We start from the raw sequence: 16,189 nt of genomic DNA, 5'->3' as shown, positions 1-16,189 counted from the left end.
GTTCATATAATTTTTATACTTTTGACTTAAATTTACTTTTATGTTTGATGGAAAAAAGAGGGAAAACTTATAGAATTGAAATAAGGGAAATATTTAACACATTTAAAGAACGATAAAAAAAAAAAAAACTTAAAATGTGTAAGGGAAGAAATAATAAATAATAAAAAGGGAAAAAAATCATGTATAACTTTATTTAGTACATAATTCAAAAATTTTTATAATGTGACAATTTACAAACTTTTATGCTGTGACTATTTATGTTAATAGGATTAATTAATTTAATATTAGGATTAATTATGTTAAGTGATAAGTATGCTGTGAATATGGCAACCCAATGAACTTGGGCAGCACATTTTTGATAAAATGTTTTCCTCTCTTCTCTCTATTCAAATTGTTTTCATTATTTTTATACATTACTTACATACTTCATTTTATTAATTCCATTACTCATTATTTACATTTTTTTTCTACACCTTCCATTATTATTTTATTAATATAAGTTTATTTCTTTATTTACTTGAATTCTGTTTTTTTATTATTGTTTATTTTGTATAATTCTTACCTCTACAATATTATATTTTATCTTCTATCAGTATCAATCAACTAATATCAACTTAATTTATTGTTATATTTCCAAGTTGTTTTTTTTTTAAGTTTCTCTGCATTAAGGTTGTTATCTCATTTTGTTTTTTTTTTCAGCCCTAATAAAGACCTAAAATTCAGGTCGAAACGTCGGCACAAATAAATAGGTTTTGTTTATTTGTGTATTTTTGCTGAACACGCCCCCCAACGCATAGTAATCTACGGTCAGCTATTAACACCTCATCACAGGTATAGATTTTTGTGTAATTTGGGAAATGTGTATTCGCTTGCTTCATACTGTTAAGCATTCTCGTACGATTCCTAGGAAAACGTGGAAGTTGTCTAATGTTCGTTCTAACAAATATTTTTTTTTTAGAAACAAGTTGTTTCTTCTAAAAATAACCATAAACACTTTCACTCTTGCTTTAGCCATCTTTATAGTTACCACTTTCCCTTAAACTATTGCTACACGTTTAATATTGCATTATTGAAAGAATGTACTTTATTTTGTATCGTCAAGTCAATAGCACTTATTTTACCAGCAATAGCAATCTATTAATTAGTTCTGATAATATCTCCATTGATAGCAATTACTATTATTACTACAAGATAATGAATAAACTTTCATAAATATTGTGAAGATTTAGATAGTGAGGTCATGTTTAAGTTTGATTATTCTCAAAGGTTCCCAGGACAAGATTAATTTTCATTTCTTACAACAGACAAAAAACATCACCAACTATTCACTCCAATTTTCTTTGTCTCCTTTCTTCACGTTTCTTTATTGGAATAAGAAACAAATCGGATGCTTGGAATAAAGCTTTAATTCAAATTATTCTCAAGTATTCGATCTGCATCAACAATATCTAAACTCCAATCAATCTCCGATAGCGGTTAGGTTTACAGATCTCGACCCTAGAGCGCCCTTAGCCGAATCGAGGAGGGAGGAGTCAATAGCAGGTTGGAACCCAAACACAAACAGTGCTAGTTTAATTACTACGGATTAATTGATTGCCCAGCAATCAACGCGATCCTGATGATCGTCAGTTCGAATACTACAAGATAAAAAGATAATATTATATAAGATTTACGGGACAGATGATTGTGAACGTTCGAGACACCTCTTGACAAGTGTAGAGTATCTCAATGGTGATGAAATAACGATGAGACGTTGGGCTAGCGAGCTGATAGTTGGTAAAGTTATCTGTCATTCCAGCGTAATGATTTTCCCTAAAATCAGTTGTGTTTGGATACATAATAGAAACAAGATTATTCTGGAGGGGTTAGGGTACACGAACCAGTGTGTTGAGTTCATTGCCAACCTGCCCCGCAAGGTACAGAAAGATTGCTCAGAAAAGGGCATTCTCGACGTTAGGTACCAGGTCTGAAGAACTAGGTTACAGGCAGGGATTGAAAACAGACAAAGTGAAAGAATGACATATTATTGATAAAAACTTCATTTCTAAAACTTTCTAGTTGTTTAATCAGATTGTTAACTGATTTTTAACATAGAAAAAGTTAGTTATCGGGATATTGATTTTCATAATGATATTATTTATAAGAAGAGATGGTACCCTTCGGACAATAATATATTTTTTTTTTTTTTATACAATGAAAATCATACATCTCTCTAAATATTCTAGAAGCTTATTTGATTCATTCTAGATACATAAAGTGCCACCAATGGATCTTAACTCGACCAATAGTGGCGAAAATTCAGCAAACAATTTTTATATTGAACTCAGCACACTAACCATCTTAGTGGACACACAGCAGGGATTTTATTATTAAAATAATTATTATATTATAAATAATTATTAAAATAATTAATTCAAATAATAAACCATTGTCTCTAATAATTTTCAGCGTTATTTTTTTTTTACTTGTCAAAGCGAGTATTTTCAAAATAAATTGAAAATATATATATAATGTGGCGACATGTTATATGGACCAATATGGTCTACATTCAGGTTCCAATCGTAATCAGCAGTCGATTTCAGTATTCTAGGTTGTTAGCGCACGAACAATTCCGTGAATTCACACATCAATTAAACCAGGCATCCTCAAAGTGAGTTAACTAATGGAATCGCCTAATTAAATTTGGAATAACAAAACTAATTTTAAAAGTAAAAAATAATATTATCTAGTCTTCAAAGAATAATTACAGTGTTTTTTAAAGTACCATTTTTACTAGATATTAGAGAATATCTTAATTAATATTCTTAGTGTATAAAAGGTTTGTAAAGTCCTTCCACAACCCATACAGTGTTGTTTTTAATACTAAGAAATTTTATTTAAACAGGCAACATTAATTATCATTTCTTGATAAATGCCAATCAAAGAGGAACTTCAACTCTTATAATCCATATATTTTAGTAATTTTGAACATTAAAAAAATAAAATAAAAAGTAACCACCAGTTTTATGAGATAACTTGTTACATTTTTTTTTGCATTAATTATTTCTAAAGTATATAACAAAATTTCGATAAATATTTCAGATTTTTTTTTTTTTTTATTTTGTTTCAATGTTAATATTATAAAACTCTAAAAATAGTGAAAAATGAAAATTAATTTTTTGTCGAATTATATAAATTTTGTTGAGAAGGAAACAATATGTCATATTGATTTAGTTTTCTGATTTGTTTAAATAGTGTTAATTTTCAATAATGATATATTCCAATAATACAAAAAGTGGAACATTCTTATTTTTTAATTTTATGCTTTCAAACCTTTACATTACCTATATACAAAAAAATAAAAACACGGAAATGATTGTCGAAATATTGGATACACCTCTGTACCTCAGAAATACTAAATAAAAAAAAAATAATTATGTTATCTCATGGCAACGACTAAGTTATTCTGCTATTTTTGTACCTGAGTGTGTAAGTAGACATATGTACGATATGTATAATAATGTTGAATAGTCTAAGCTTAGTTGACATCTGAATCAATACAGGGATTCCGAAAATTAATATAAATAAATGATGATATCGAATTAAAAGAAATAGAAAAATTACAGAGATATCCAAGATATATGGTATTATTTCTTCAAAGAAATCAAATGCCAGTCCATTTATCGTACATCGAATCATGTATTAACTTAAATCTGTAATGCCTATTCGATAAAAATTATTTAAGAAAGCAAGATAAAATTACCTACTGAAGGAAATAAGAGGAAATCATAATTTTCTCGAGAAAATGTAAGAGAGGTGAACCTAAAAGGGAAAGAAAACAAGGTGGATGATATAGTATTGGTTGTGCGAGGCGGAATAGGAACTTATTGTATGGCTGAGTAAGTAATGCCAGCGGCCCACTACAAAGGGAGGGCTCAAGTGTGGCTACACCGTGCTACGGTATTGATCTTCTCCGGGTCGGGGGCGGATTCCCTACGAGGGGGGAATGTTTCCCTATCAGTGTGGGATATATCCCCCACGTCTCCAGTAAGGGTCCCGACCTATAGCTCGCGACTCTGGGTGGGTGCAGTCCGGGGCTAACTTCGACTCTGTGTCTAACTGAAAACGAAATAAATAGTTTTAGTCCAAGAGCCCAAGAGGGAAAAAGAAGTTATTCATCCCAGAGTTTTAATTAATTTAAAGAAAACTATATACGAATCAAAATTGATGACCCAGTCAGCTACGTTAAAACGGAATAAAACATGGTGGCTGAATTAGAGGTAATAAAACAATCGTAGGAAGATAGACTGGGTGGTGGTCAAGAAAAGTATGGAAATAGTAAAAGAAAACCATTTATTGTTAACCAACGTTTCGTCCCACTTTGCAGGGCTAAATGAAAAATAAGAGATACAAACATTGTAAGAATTGACAAAACATTAAAATAAATATACATATATATTTTTTTTTTTAATAAAATATATAAAAGAAATAACAATAATAATTTAAGGAAAAATACATATAGGAGGACTAGAAACTAGTTACTAACAGATACATTCAAGTGTGATAGATATCTAAATACAGAACTAGTGTAGTAAATTGTATAAAAATACTCGTTATGGTAAATTATCAAAATGGTAAACAGGTATGTGTAAAAAGGAAAACAGAAAGTGAAATAAATATAGTAAAGGTGGGATATAGTAGCAAGTAACAGTAAACATTAAAAAAATTAATAAAAATAACAAATAAACATAGATGGGAGTACCAGACTGAAACAAATATGTCAACTGCCAAGTTGGGCATACGTTCCCAGGTATAAAATTTCCCCACTTCTTCGCTTACCCTCAAAAAAGGGTATGATTTTTATAATACATAGATAGGTAAAATGGCAGATTCGTCAAATCTCTGGTCTAATATTACAATAGCAAATATATGAGATAAATGTAGAAGTGGGTGTATAAGATATTACGTACAGTATAGATAGAGAGGCAAATAAAAGTTAATATAAATACAATGATTAAAAAATAAAAATAAAGTTATTGAATTAAAATTAAAATCCTGAAAAATGGGGGGAATAGTGGTTTAATAAACTAAGAGAAAATTAAAACAATAGGGATAAAAATAGTAAGTAGTAAAACTCTGAAAAGTAATAGTAATAATGAGTAGTCGACCATCTTTTAGACCTGGACATTATGTTGGTGTATAGATCGTACATTGGAGAAGAGTAATGATAAGAAAGGTAAAAATGTGATAAAAAACAATATTTTTAAGTGTTACGATGGTGTGGTGGCGAAACGTTAGTTAACAATAAATAGTTTTGTTTTAATATATTGATACCTTTATTGACAGCTACTTGGACTATCTTCCTACAATCTACTTCATAAAGTCTACTATTTTCTTCCAATAAAAGAAAAAAAAATCTATTTTGGAGTTCATTCAGATGAGAACAAAATTGCGCGTTATTTTCTGATAGAAAAGGTCCGGCTTCAACCTAGACTATATGAGGGATACAGTAAATCGATTACAAAGTAAATATTGAAGTATTTAAGATACAAGCCACCTGTAATTTATTTTATTGGAGAAAAGCCAATATTTTTCAATGATTTTTCATTCATGAGCTCCATATCCTTAAAACTACCTACAACACCAAATATTTCAGCATATTGTTTAAAGCAAAGTCAATTTTCTAAAATAAAAACTCTAATACAGGTCTTTACGGTCAATAATTCTCGAGACAGAGTTTTTCAAGTAGTAACAAATATTTCCTAATAACAAAAAATCAATATTTTGTGAATTTACTTTGTTGAATATCATGGGTACTGCTGCTACTACTTCCTCAATTAAGACCTGATATTCTTCTGTCGTATGAGTGGTACTTTTCATTAAATTTAACAAAATAAATTTATAAAATGTTGATTTTTCATTATTTAAAAAAAGAAGTTGATTTTTTTAAAACTGCATCTCGGTAACTATTGAACGTAAACATCTCATATATTAGATAAGCTCATATAACACCTGATCGATTACTAAATATTTATATTCCATAAATTTATCTAATAATAAGAATTAACATCAATAAACTATAAAAATAAAAAACAGGAGGCCCTGACTCACACTGAAGTGAGTTTTGTTTTAGATGCCAATCTAATCTTATATATATTCTAACACAAAGTACAGCAATTTATTTCAAAAACAGAAGAATAACAATAATAAATTGGTCAATGCTAACTTGCCATCAATAGTACAAGAGCCGGGAAGAAAAAAAGTCAGTTATTTCACCCCAATTTTAGATTACTTTAATGGAAACTAGGTATAATTATTAGTCGAAATTGATGAGTCTGCCAAATAAACATAGGGGGAATAAAAAATGGCGGCTGTTTTAAAACGTTAAAAAAATTAATTTTTTCATTGGGAACTCTATTAACTATTAGCAACACTAGAAAACCTAAGAGAAGATTATTGTATGTAAAGTAAATTTTCTAAAACATGAGCCCTGATAGAGCTATTTACGTTCAATAGTTTCCGAGATAAACTTTTTTAAATTGCAACATTTCATAAAAAAATGTACTGAAAAATCAGTCGTTAGTAAATTTAGTTTGAAAGCTATATCTCAAAAACTATTTGACGTAAAGATGTCTGTCAGCACTCAAATTAAAGCTAGTTAAGTGTACTATAAAGTAAATGGCGTCTGTGTTCGAAGGAGTAGTAGTTTTTATAACATTTTCAAAAGTAAATTCACAAAATGTTAAATTCTAGCTGTTCATATAAACATTTTGAAAATAACATAACAACTACTACGTCTACGAAGATAAACGTAATAAACTACATTATAGTACATTTAACAAGCTTCAATTTGAGTGCTGGAAGAGATCCTGTACGTCTTATGGTTTCTGAGATATATTTTTTCATAAATCGAAAGTTTTGTCGGAACAATTATAAATCAACATTTGGTGAATTTAGTTTGGCAAATGTAAAAATTGTGAACTACTGCATAGTAAATTACACTGGCTTTAATTTGAGTGCTTAAGAAAACTGTATTTTGAATAGTTTTTGAAATACATAGATTCTCAAAATAAATTCACCAACTATTGATTTTTAAGTGCATTTTTTAGGAAATGAAATTTCATTATATATTATATTTATTTCATTATATATATATATTATATTTTAGCAAATTTCCTTTACTCGAAATGATGTTCTCTATTGTTTAATGGTTTTCTATTATTGTTAGGAATTTTACAGATATAGAGCTCTGAATGAAATATTTTTTTTTTTTACATTTAATAATCCTTTTGCTGGAAGAGTCTAATGGAATTAAAAGGATTTAGTGAATGACATAAATTCTTCCTTATTAAAAAACAATAGTTTATTTCATATCATCAGCAACGTTTCGGGAGATTTCCCCCATCTTCAGGCTGCTGTTAACAAAAACCTATATATTACATATAATTTTCTCCTATTTGTCATTAATGCTAATATATAACAATATTAATGTCATTTAATGAGTAAAATTTGCTACTGGTCATACATTTTAGGAGAATAATTACCTTTCTACGTTTTTTTACGTTTTGAAACAGCCACCATTTTTTATTCCCCCTACCTAAACTTGACAGACTCATAAATTTTGACTATAAACCATATAAAGTTTACATTAAAGTAACCTAAAATAGAGGTGGAATAACTGCCTTATTTCTCCTCTTGCGATCTTGTACTAGAAGTTTAAAATAACAATTATTGCATTATTTCATCACTTTTTTTCACCTTCTAATATGTGAAGTTAATCGATTTGGTAAAAGGCCGAATCAATAGATCAATGATTGTTTCAGGTATCTAATTACCAGCGAATGGAATTATAAAAGAATAATGATCGGGTTTTTAATTTCATTATTCATTCAGTACAAAATAAGTTGATGAGCAGGGGAATGTTATTATGATAAAACCAGTTCATAATGAAATATAAAACGTTTATAATTACATAACAGTACATCAAAACATTGTTATTAATGTGATTACCAAGCAGACGCAAAATAAAAATTCATAAGTGGTAATTAGCTTACTTGTTTTTCATTCACCAGCTAAAATGGCCGCTTTTCTCAAACGAGTGTTTCTTCAGTTTTGAAATTTTCAATCCACATTATTTAATATACAATATTTTAGTAAATGCGTTTAACAGTCTTCAGCGGAGAGCTTTAAAAACGATCTACTAATTTTAGAAAACAAAACTAATTCCTTAAACTTTAACTTTATGAAGTATAATCAGTTAAACTTTATTAATTTAAACTAAACTTAAAGAAAAATGAGGCACTAGTGAGAGAACATTTGCTATAACTCCCAGTGAAGACCAAATAGTTCGATATATAGAATTCTCAATTCTGATTGGTTAGGAACCTCCGCCAAATCGAGCTTAGCCTCACAGCAAGAAATATTCATTATTTAAATAATATTTCATTATTAATCCAACCGAAATATCTTCAGATATATAATAATAAAATTAATTTCAAAATAGTTTTTATTATTTAGAAATTAATTTTATTATACACTATTTTTTAATACATAGAATATGAGTCTATATATATAGAATATATAAAAACATACATTAAAATAAAATATACATTTAAAAGAACACATTTTAATACTATGATTAAATCATTAAAATATTTAAAAATATATTATTTAAGCAGATAAAAATTATAATATTTTTAAAAAGAAAATTCTCTCAGTTTTATTTTGACTTAAATAGAATTTTAATTCGTAATCCCCACGTCCGAATTAAAGTTGTTTTTGTAAGTTATTTAAAAATTAAAGTTTCATTTACTATCAACCAAAAAAAAATTGTTTAATGAAATTATTAATTCCTTAGGAACAAATTTTATAAATATTTAAATAGGTAGGTATATTTTAAAGAATTGGAAACAAAAATAATTTAACTACAAACTTACGGCTTAATTTCAAGTTTCTTCTTTCTCATTCATTACACATCATTTTCTTGTAACACAGAAAATTTATAAATTAACCGGTGTGACTGAATGGTTTTTGATAAAACATAAAACGACACTTTTTAAAGATATATAATAAAAACAAGTAGATAAACACAAATCCGAATCGTTTTAGACTGAGAGAGAAAAAAAGTGCTCAAATAACCAGCAATGACGACTAGATAATTGAGTTAGAGAAAATACTGTTACCTGATTCCCCTCCACAAACTCTTCCAACAGCCTCCGTAAGTCTAAGAAATACAAAATATTCATATTAATACTATTCCTGATTAATTCCGTACAAGTTCTATAGATTTTCAACTTTCTTATGCTCTAAATTATTCATTAATTTTTACTTTTACATCTGACGCCTTATATTGTAATTACTATTCATCACTAATATATATTTGGTTTTACAGAGTGCTAGATACAAATATATATCTAGTAAATTAAACCTGATAAAAATATTTGTTGATTTATATATATTTTTAAGAACTTCTTTAATACGAAGTATCCTTGGTAGGTACTATAAGGTTTGTTATAACAATGAATCCTGGGCTAGGTATAGCGGGTAAAAATTTGATCAGTAATATTTACTATTCCTTGATCATAAAAGCATTTGTTGATTTAAGTATTCTGATAACTAAAGACAAAATCGCGTGTAGAAGTATTAAGTGGAACCGTGGGCGGATCAAGAAATTCACTTTAAAAGGAGGCAAAAATCCAAAATATAAAATGAACTCATTATAAGACTATATATTTTATTTAACTTCTTAATACTTTACAGCTAAGCACATGCTTCACCATAACGGTAAAAGGGCCGAATTTGCTTTATTTGAATATATGTGGGAATGTTGGACAAGTAACTGACATGTAGACGTCTTGAAGGTGAATTGTCGTCCATCATAAAAACTCAATAACACTAACCTTGAATTAACTTATCAACTTATATATTTCATGTTAGTTATTTGTTTATGGTGAAGGTTGTTATTTGTCGTACTAAATTATCAAATTTATCATTCGCCACATACTTACTCTATGTGATATTACTAGCACAATAGATATCTGTCATGTGTAAATGAGCCTTAAGGCCAATTAAGACAGTAATCATACTGTTTCACATAGAATCCAAACTATGGTCAACGAAGTCTGTCTCGAAAAAACTGTTATGGGTCAAGCGGAATTTGAACCAAAATATTTTAAGTTTTAACCTTCCTTAATTCCTCTGAATCCGCCAATGGAAAAACATTTCAATATGAACTAAAATTTTAAAAAATAGATGAGGATATAGACTAAAAATAGACTTTCATTTTTAGTACAATTAATGTTTTGTTATAATAAAAAATGGTTACCATGAATATACTACAGAAAACTTTACCCTACACCCCTACTATTTTGTAGTCAACCAGAATAATAGTGTAACTATTCCTGTCAACCCTTGTCAAACATGAGTACTGTTTACTGACAGGTTGCAATATAGTTCAGATCCAGGAGGAGGGGTGGGAAGAGGATAGAAGGGTTACAGGTAAATATGCTCAGTGCACATCTACCTTTTACTACAGTTGTCTACTTCAATATGTTTTCCTACACTATCAGGAGAATAGTTAATTTTGCGTTTCAGGAAGGCAATTCTTCATCAAGTAATTACACTTTTTCTTTATTTTAGTATATTGAGATTAATTCTCTTGTTAGCAGTTATATTAAATGCTTGATATTCTAGTTTTCTGTATTTTCCTGTAAAATAATAAACTTTTACAGAGTATAAGTCTTCAGAAGAGGGTAAGAGTGATTTTATAGCCTTTTGTAACCCCTAGAACACCATTTTGTGGGTTTAGTATTTATACAGGCGAATATTTTAAGCTTACCTTTTTTTTCACCAGAACAATAGACAATAACCTGAATTTTAATTTTTAACCCCATAGGTACATTAAGAAACTACTTTGGGAATTAAAATCATATGAAAACAATAGCCAATATTTTTATTTTGATCAAAAAATGCAGTTGTAGTACTGTAAACAAGGTAGCATCCTGAAACTTCATTTAAAAACAATAATAAAATTCATTCCCTTTGGTTAAAGATTAAAATAAAGTAATATAAAAATATTCTTTTTTGTTTTTTACTGTTATTTATCATTTATCATTTCATATATGAACTTAGACCATAAAAGGAAAACCTATCAAAAGACTTCACCAAGCTTTTAAAAGCATTAAGTTTACTCCAATAATTTATAATATGTTGTCAGTTATTAAAATTGGAGATTTTTGTCTAACTAACGCTACTTAGCATAAATAGTACCACACCTGAAAAAAAAATTATCTTGTATTTGATGCATTCCATAGGTTATACCATAGGCTGTGGTTACTTTGTAACTTGCTGGCTTTGGGACAGTCTATAGAGGAATCATGATAGAGAAACATAACCTCAGTCTATGTTATTAGGAAACAACTAATCTAAAAATAAATCAGAACTTATTTTTGTCAAATGTGCCTCAATTCAAAGTATCCTTTTGACTATACTTCTTCTGATGTGTTGTCTGGAACCTAGCTTCAAGGAAAAATTCAAAGCAAAATTAGTCCAGACAATGACAGATATATGATAAAGCATGATAACAATAATTAAATAGATGTTGATTTTAATATAAATGTAGGAATTCATGATCAATTCGGACTCTGAATAAATAGATTTTATAACCCATAGTATATCAGAAAAACTTATAGCATTGCAATATTATATTAATATCATTATATTTTTCTATTATTATTGCGTTACATTATTTATTATTATAAAGGTCTTAGACATTTGGCACCCCAAGCAATTGTGTCTTGAGTCATGAACTGTTGTCAGAGATTGGCAAAAATTAGCTATAACTGAAAATAATACCTAAAATTGCCATGGATACGACCCTTAGTCATGAACGGTCCATTGATAAATAAATAAATTATCTATGACAATTTTAGCTATTAGTTTCAATTATAGTTAGTTTTTGACCAACTCTGGCTGTAGTATACTACTTTAGATTTGAATTAAATTTCATTCAATATATTTCTAATTCAATTGCTTTAGTAATAGGCTAAAATTAATTTATCTTACACACTTTGTATGAATTTTCCAATTCTCAACATGTGTGGGATGCTCCTCAAGACCAGTGCCACTTGTGTGAATCCAGGTTAGAGATATGGACCATATATCAATAATAAACGTAAACAAGCGAAACATATTTTATATGTGAGTTGTTTTGGCCTAAAGTTTAGATCTTCATCAGAGCTGAATACAAAAAGATACAACAACCATCACAAGGTGAAAAAACAAAAATAAAACAATGCTCTAAGTAAATAATGAAAAAACATCATATAATTTTGAAATTATTATAACATTTTAATAATTTTTTCATTACTTACATAGCTCTCGGATGAAGATCTGAAATTTTGGCCAAACCATGAGCACAAATAAATAAGTTTCAGTTATTTTTGTATACTATAAATCTACTTACCATATCCCCCGACTATCTTTTATTACCCGAGCTACATATCTCTGGAACTCCATTTCCTCTAACATACATCATGTACCAACCCTTCCCTCGTTTAAATCCCTTCTATCTAACTACCTTTTGCTTCACCAATCTAATCCATTATTATAATTGTACAAATATTTTGTAATTACCTTTTTGTTTTGTTTTTTATTTAGTCAGTTAGTTTTTTAATAAATCTATTTTTTCTTCTCTGTATATAAGTTATAATTAAGCGTGGCCACACTGTTTTATGGCCAATGAAATTACCTTTTTAATTGTTCTAACGGGACCTAGTCCCAGAATAATAAACTTTATTTCATCTTTTCCCCACAGTCAACAAAAAACACATTATGATTACTATTAATATATTACTGGAAGATTATTGATTGACCGTGTGTAAAGATGAAAGGAATATGGTCCGGGTGCGGTAAAAAAAAAACTCAAATAGTAGAAATATACTATTTTAATGAGCCAACGTTTTGCCCCACGTTGCAGGGCTTCTTCAGGGCTAAAACACATAGGCTGTACTATGTGTTTGTATCTTTTTTAGCCCTGAAGAAGCCCTGCAACGTGGGGCGAAACGTTGGCTCATTAAAATAGTATATTTCTACTATTTGAGTTTTTTTTTTTACCGCACCCAGACCATATTCCTTTCATCATTAATATATTACGTGTAATCTTACTATTGCTCGTAAATTGAAATTAAAAGGGTTGACAATTATTATATATTAATTGACCGTAAAACTTAAATATAAGAAGATGGTCAGGATTACGGTCAAAAAGAACAAATAATGATTTTGTTGTCTATGTCTGTTTAACCTATCGCTTTGAAGAGCCCTGCAAAGTGGGGCGAAATGTCGGACATTAAATAGTTATAAACTATTTGTTCTTTTTGACCGCAACCCTGACCATCTTCTTATATTTAGTTCACAATTATTATATGAATTAGGTTTGTATAAGAGAGGTGCCTTTTGAGGGTTTTAACTTTCTCTCCCTCCTCTCTGAAATTTTTTTTTTTGGGGGGGGGAGATTTTGAGCATTAATGAAACAATCAAATCACTTTTCAGGTATTTTTCAAATAAAAATGAGGGGGAAAATACAACCTTAGGAACATGCTTCTTTTGCTCATGTTTGTTTTAATACATTTTGATCTATTATTTTCTAGGTTCTGAGCCAAATGAACCGATCGGATGGGAATCAAAGTTTTTTTGATCTCCTAATGGACCTGCTTATTCTGTACCTGAAAGCTTTGAAGAAGTATATGTCGGATAATAATTTCATTGTTATAATGTAATATTCTGCAATATAGCAGATATGAATATTTTAATAAAATTATCTTACAGTGTATGTTTTGAAAAAGTGAAAGACATCGTTTGTTAAAGACATAATGTATGCAATAGTATCTTGAATTGTTAGTATAAAATGGTGGAGATAAACAAATAAAACCTAATTTTTAAATGAAAAATAAATTGGTTGCATAGCACCTTTAATCATAACACTTATTATCAATGTATTTTATATTTAATAGATTTTGGAGAGAGAAAAAAACAGTTATTTGCATATTTTCCTTGAACTGCTTTATGTTTTAAAACTAGGCTTTTAAACTGTTTTTCTGCTTAACAATATACACTATTCAGTTCGTTTGTTTTAGTAAAAACAAAATCAAATCATATTGTTTTTATATATGATTGATGTTAAACTCAGTACTATCGAAAAAATGAGTACTGACTTATTAAATAGATCAAATCATTGATTCAACTAAACCTGACTTATTATTTCATATTGACAACTCAAATTAATTATATTATAATTCACATATAACAAAAACCTGAAAAGTGAAACAAAACTTCTTTTTTTTAGATTATTTGCCTTAGGCAATCTCATAATTATTTTTTGATTAACTTAGATTAGAAGAGTAGCTATCGGTGTCCAGCACCATATTTTTCCTTATAAACCAATTTTAGAATAATTATTATAATGTATATTTGCTATAATATTTAATTACAAATTTATATATTTGTCATGTAAATTATTAATGAAAAATCATACCTTTAATTTTTTTTTTCTTTTTTATAGAATATCATTTATTTGAATTTAATCATCATCTGGTTTTACTAAAATTTTTGAAATAAATTAATAAATTGAAATAAGACGCCTAAATAAACATTTCTTTTTTCTTGGATCTTGACTTCCATCGAAGTCCTATTAAGCCCAAGAGAAAAGATGTCAAGATTCATTTCTATCATTGAATAATGACTGATTTTTCTGACTTTATTGATAACTACATAATGATCCTTTGAATTTAGCTTATTGTCTGTAAGAGTTACAGGAATAAATAAAAAACAGAAACATGAGAAACCAACTTTTAAGACGAGTTGAAAATACATCTTTACTAACAGGAGCAGCAGGGACATACACAGAACAAGATAATAAAATTAGAGAGGAATCATAAAAATTAATGAATAAAATCTTAAGTTATAATTCTAAATAATTAATAAGACACGTGAGGTCACAAAATATATTTAATACAATTTTTTCTCGAACTTTAATCAACATAACACTGAAAACGCAGAAAATATTTTAAATTAAGGAACACGATATTTCAACGTGAAATGTATAACAAAATAAATACAGATAAATAACTTAATCACAGAAAATTCTGTACTTTATAAACAATGTTATGTACAAACAATTGGTGATGATGTTAAATTTCAATTTTGAGGCTAAGATTTGGCACAACCAGTTCCACAACACTCTTTACTGTTAGGCGTCCAAGGTCCTAAACTGTCCACAGCATAATAGTCCATAGGGTACCTGTTAAAACAAAAATGAGTAATGAATGTTCACAAAATAAAACATAAAAAACCTTTTTTAAATAATAAATTGAAAACAATAAATAATTCTAACATTTAGCTCACACAGCCATTCTGAGATATCTTACATTATTTCTGTCTCATTAATTAACTAATTGCATTTTCTGTATGAAATCCCCGGTAGCTTCCTTCCTTAGCACTAGAAATCAGTAGAAATTGTTGTGTATATTGGCAACACAGATGGTAGTGTATCTTGGGTGGGCACGCTGCAACCTCCCTTTACTGTTGTTCTGCATTAGATTGTTCTATGTGCAGGTCATTGTGTCATGTCTAATAAATATGTTACTGTTTAAGTGTTTATTTGTTACAAACATATCAGAAACAATACTCAGAGTGTCTATCATTGTAAAAATAACACAAACATTTTGAAATATACTCGGATTAAATAGCACTTGATCAATTTAACCTTCAGCCTATGATATCTTAAATAAATTAATACTATAAGATAATATTTGTAATGTAATGTAGAAAAAATAAATTGATAACTGGGTAAACAAAATTATCCATAAAACTATATAATTTTGATTCATATTCACAAGCTTAATATCTAATGAAAGTTCTAATGAAAATTATAACAATAAAATCTTTGTTTTAGTCTATTTCACTATTAGCCACTATGGTTAGACAAAATCTTGATAGTATACAACTAGTTTTATTTACTGTTTCTAATTATGCAATTAGTTGATTAAAAGTTTTAATTACATCGGTTTTTCTACTGAATATTTTATTATTATTTGCTCTTTATTGTCAATTATCTTCTTTTTTAATTTATTATTAAAATTTACATTTTAATTTAATATTATATGATTATTTTTTATTTGTTGATTTTTTGCTGTCAAATCTACAAGAAATTAAG

General features: G+C 28.3%; 2 protein-coding genes across 2 annotated transcripts in view; both read right to left on the bottom strand.

The window, feature by feature from the left end:
• Positions 1–9,025, bottom strand: part of LOC106685918 (F-box/LRR-repeat protein 16) — a 356,715-nt gene extending 347,690 nt beyond the window's left edge. Inside the window, exon 1 of the mRNA XM_067046395.1 lies at positions 8,916–9,025. Coding sequence (XP_066902496.1) covers positions 8,916–8,944 — 29 coding nt within the window. The 5' untranslated portion in view covers positions 8,945–9,025. The remainder of the gene's footprint in view (positions 1–8,915) is intronic.
• A 5,784-nt stretch (positions 9,026–14,809) lies between these two features.
• The window catches only part of Dph1 (diphthamide biosynthesis 1), a 4,752-nt gene continuing 3,372 nt past the window's right edge, over positions 14,810–16,189 (bottom strand). Inside the window, exon 4 of the mRNA XM_014428913.2 lies at positions 14,810–15,274. Coding sequence (XP_014284399.1) covers positions 15,184–15,274 — 91 coding nt within the window. The 3' untranslated portion in view covers positions 14,810–15,183. The remainder of the gene's footprint in view (positions 15,275–16,189) is intronic.

The sequence above is a fragment of the Halyomorpha halys genome, unplaced genomic scaffold (assembly GCF_000696795.3).
Source record: "Halyomorpha halys isolate HHAL.00 unplaced genomic scaffold, Hhal_1.1 Scaffold755.1, whole genome shotgun sequence".
NCBI lineage: Eukaryota > Metazoa > Arthropoda > Insecta > Hemiptera > Pentatomidae > Halyomorpha > Halyomorpha halys.
Note: the sequence above shows the minus strand (reverse complement) of the source record. Positions and strands in the feature narration are given on the sequence as shown.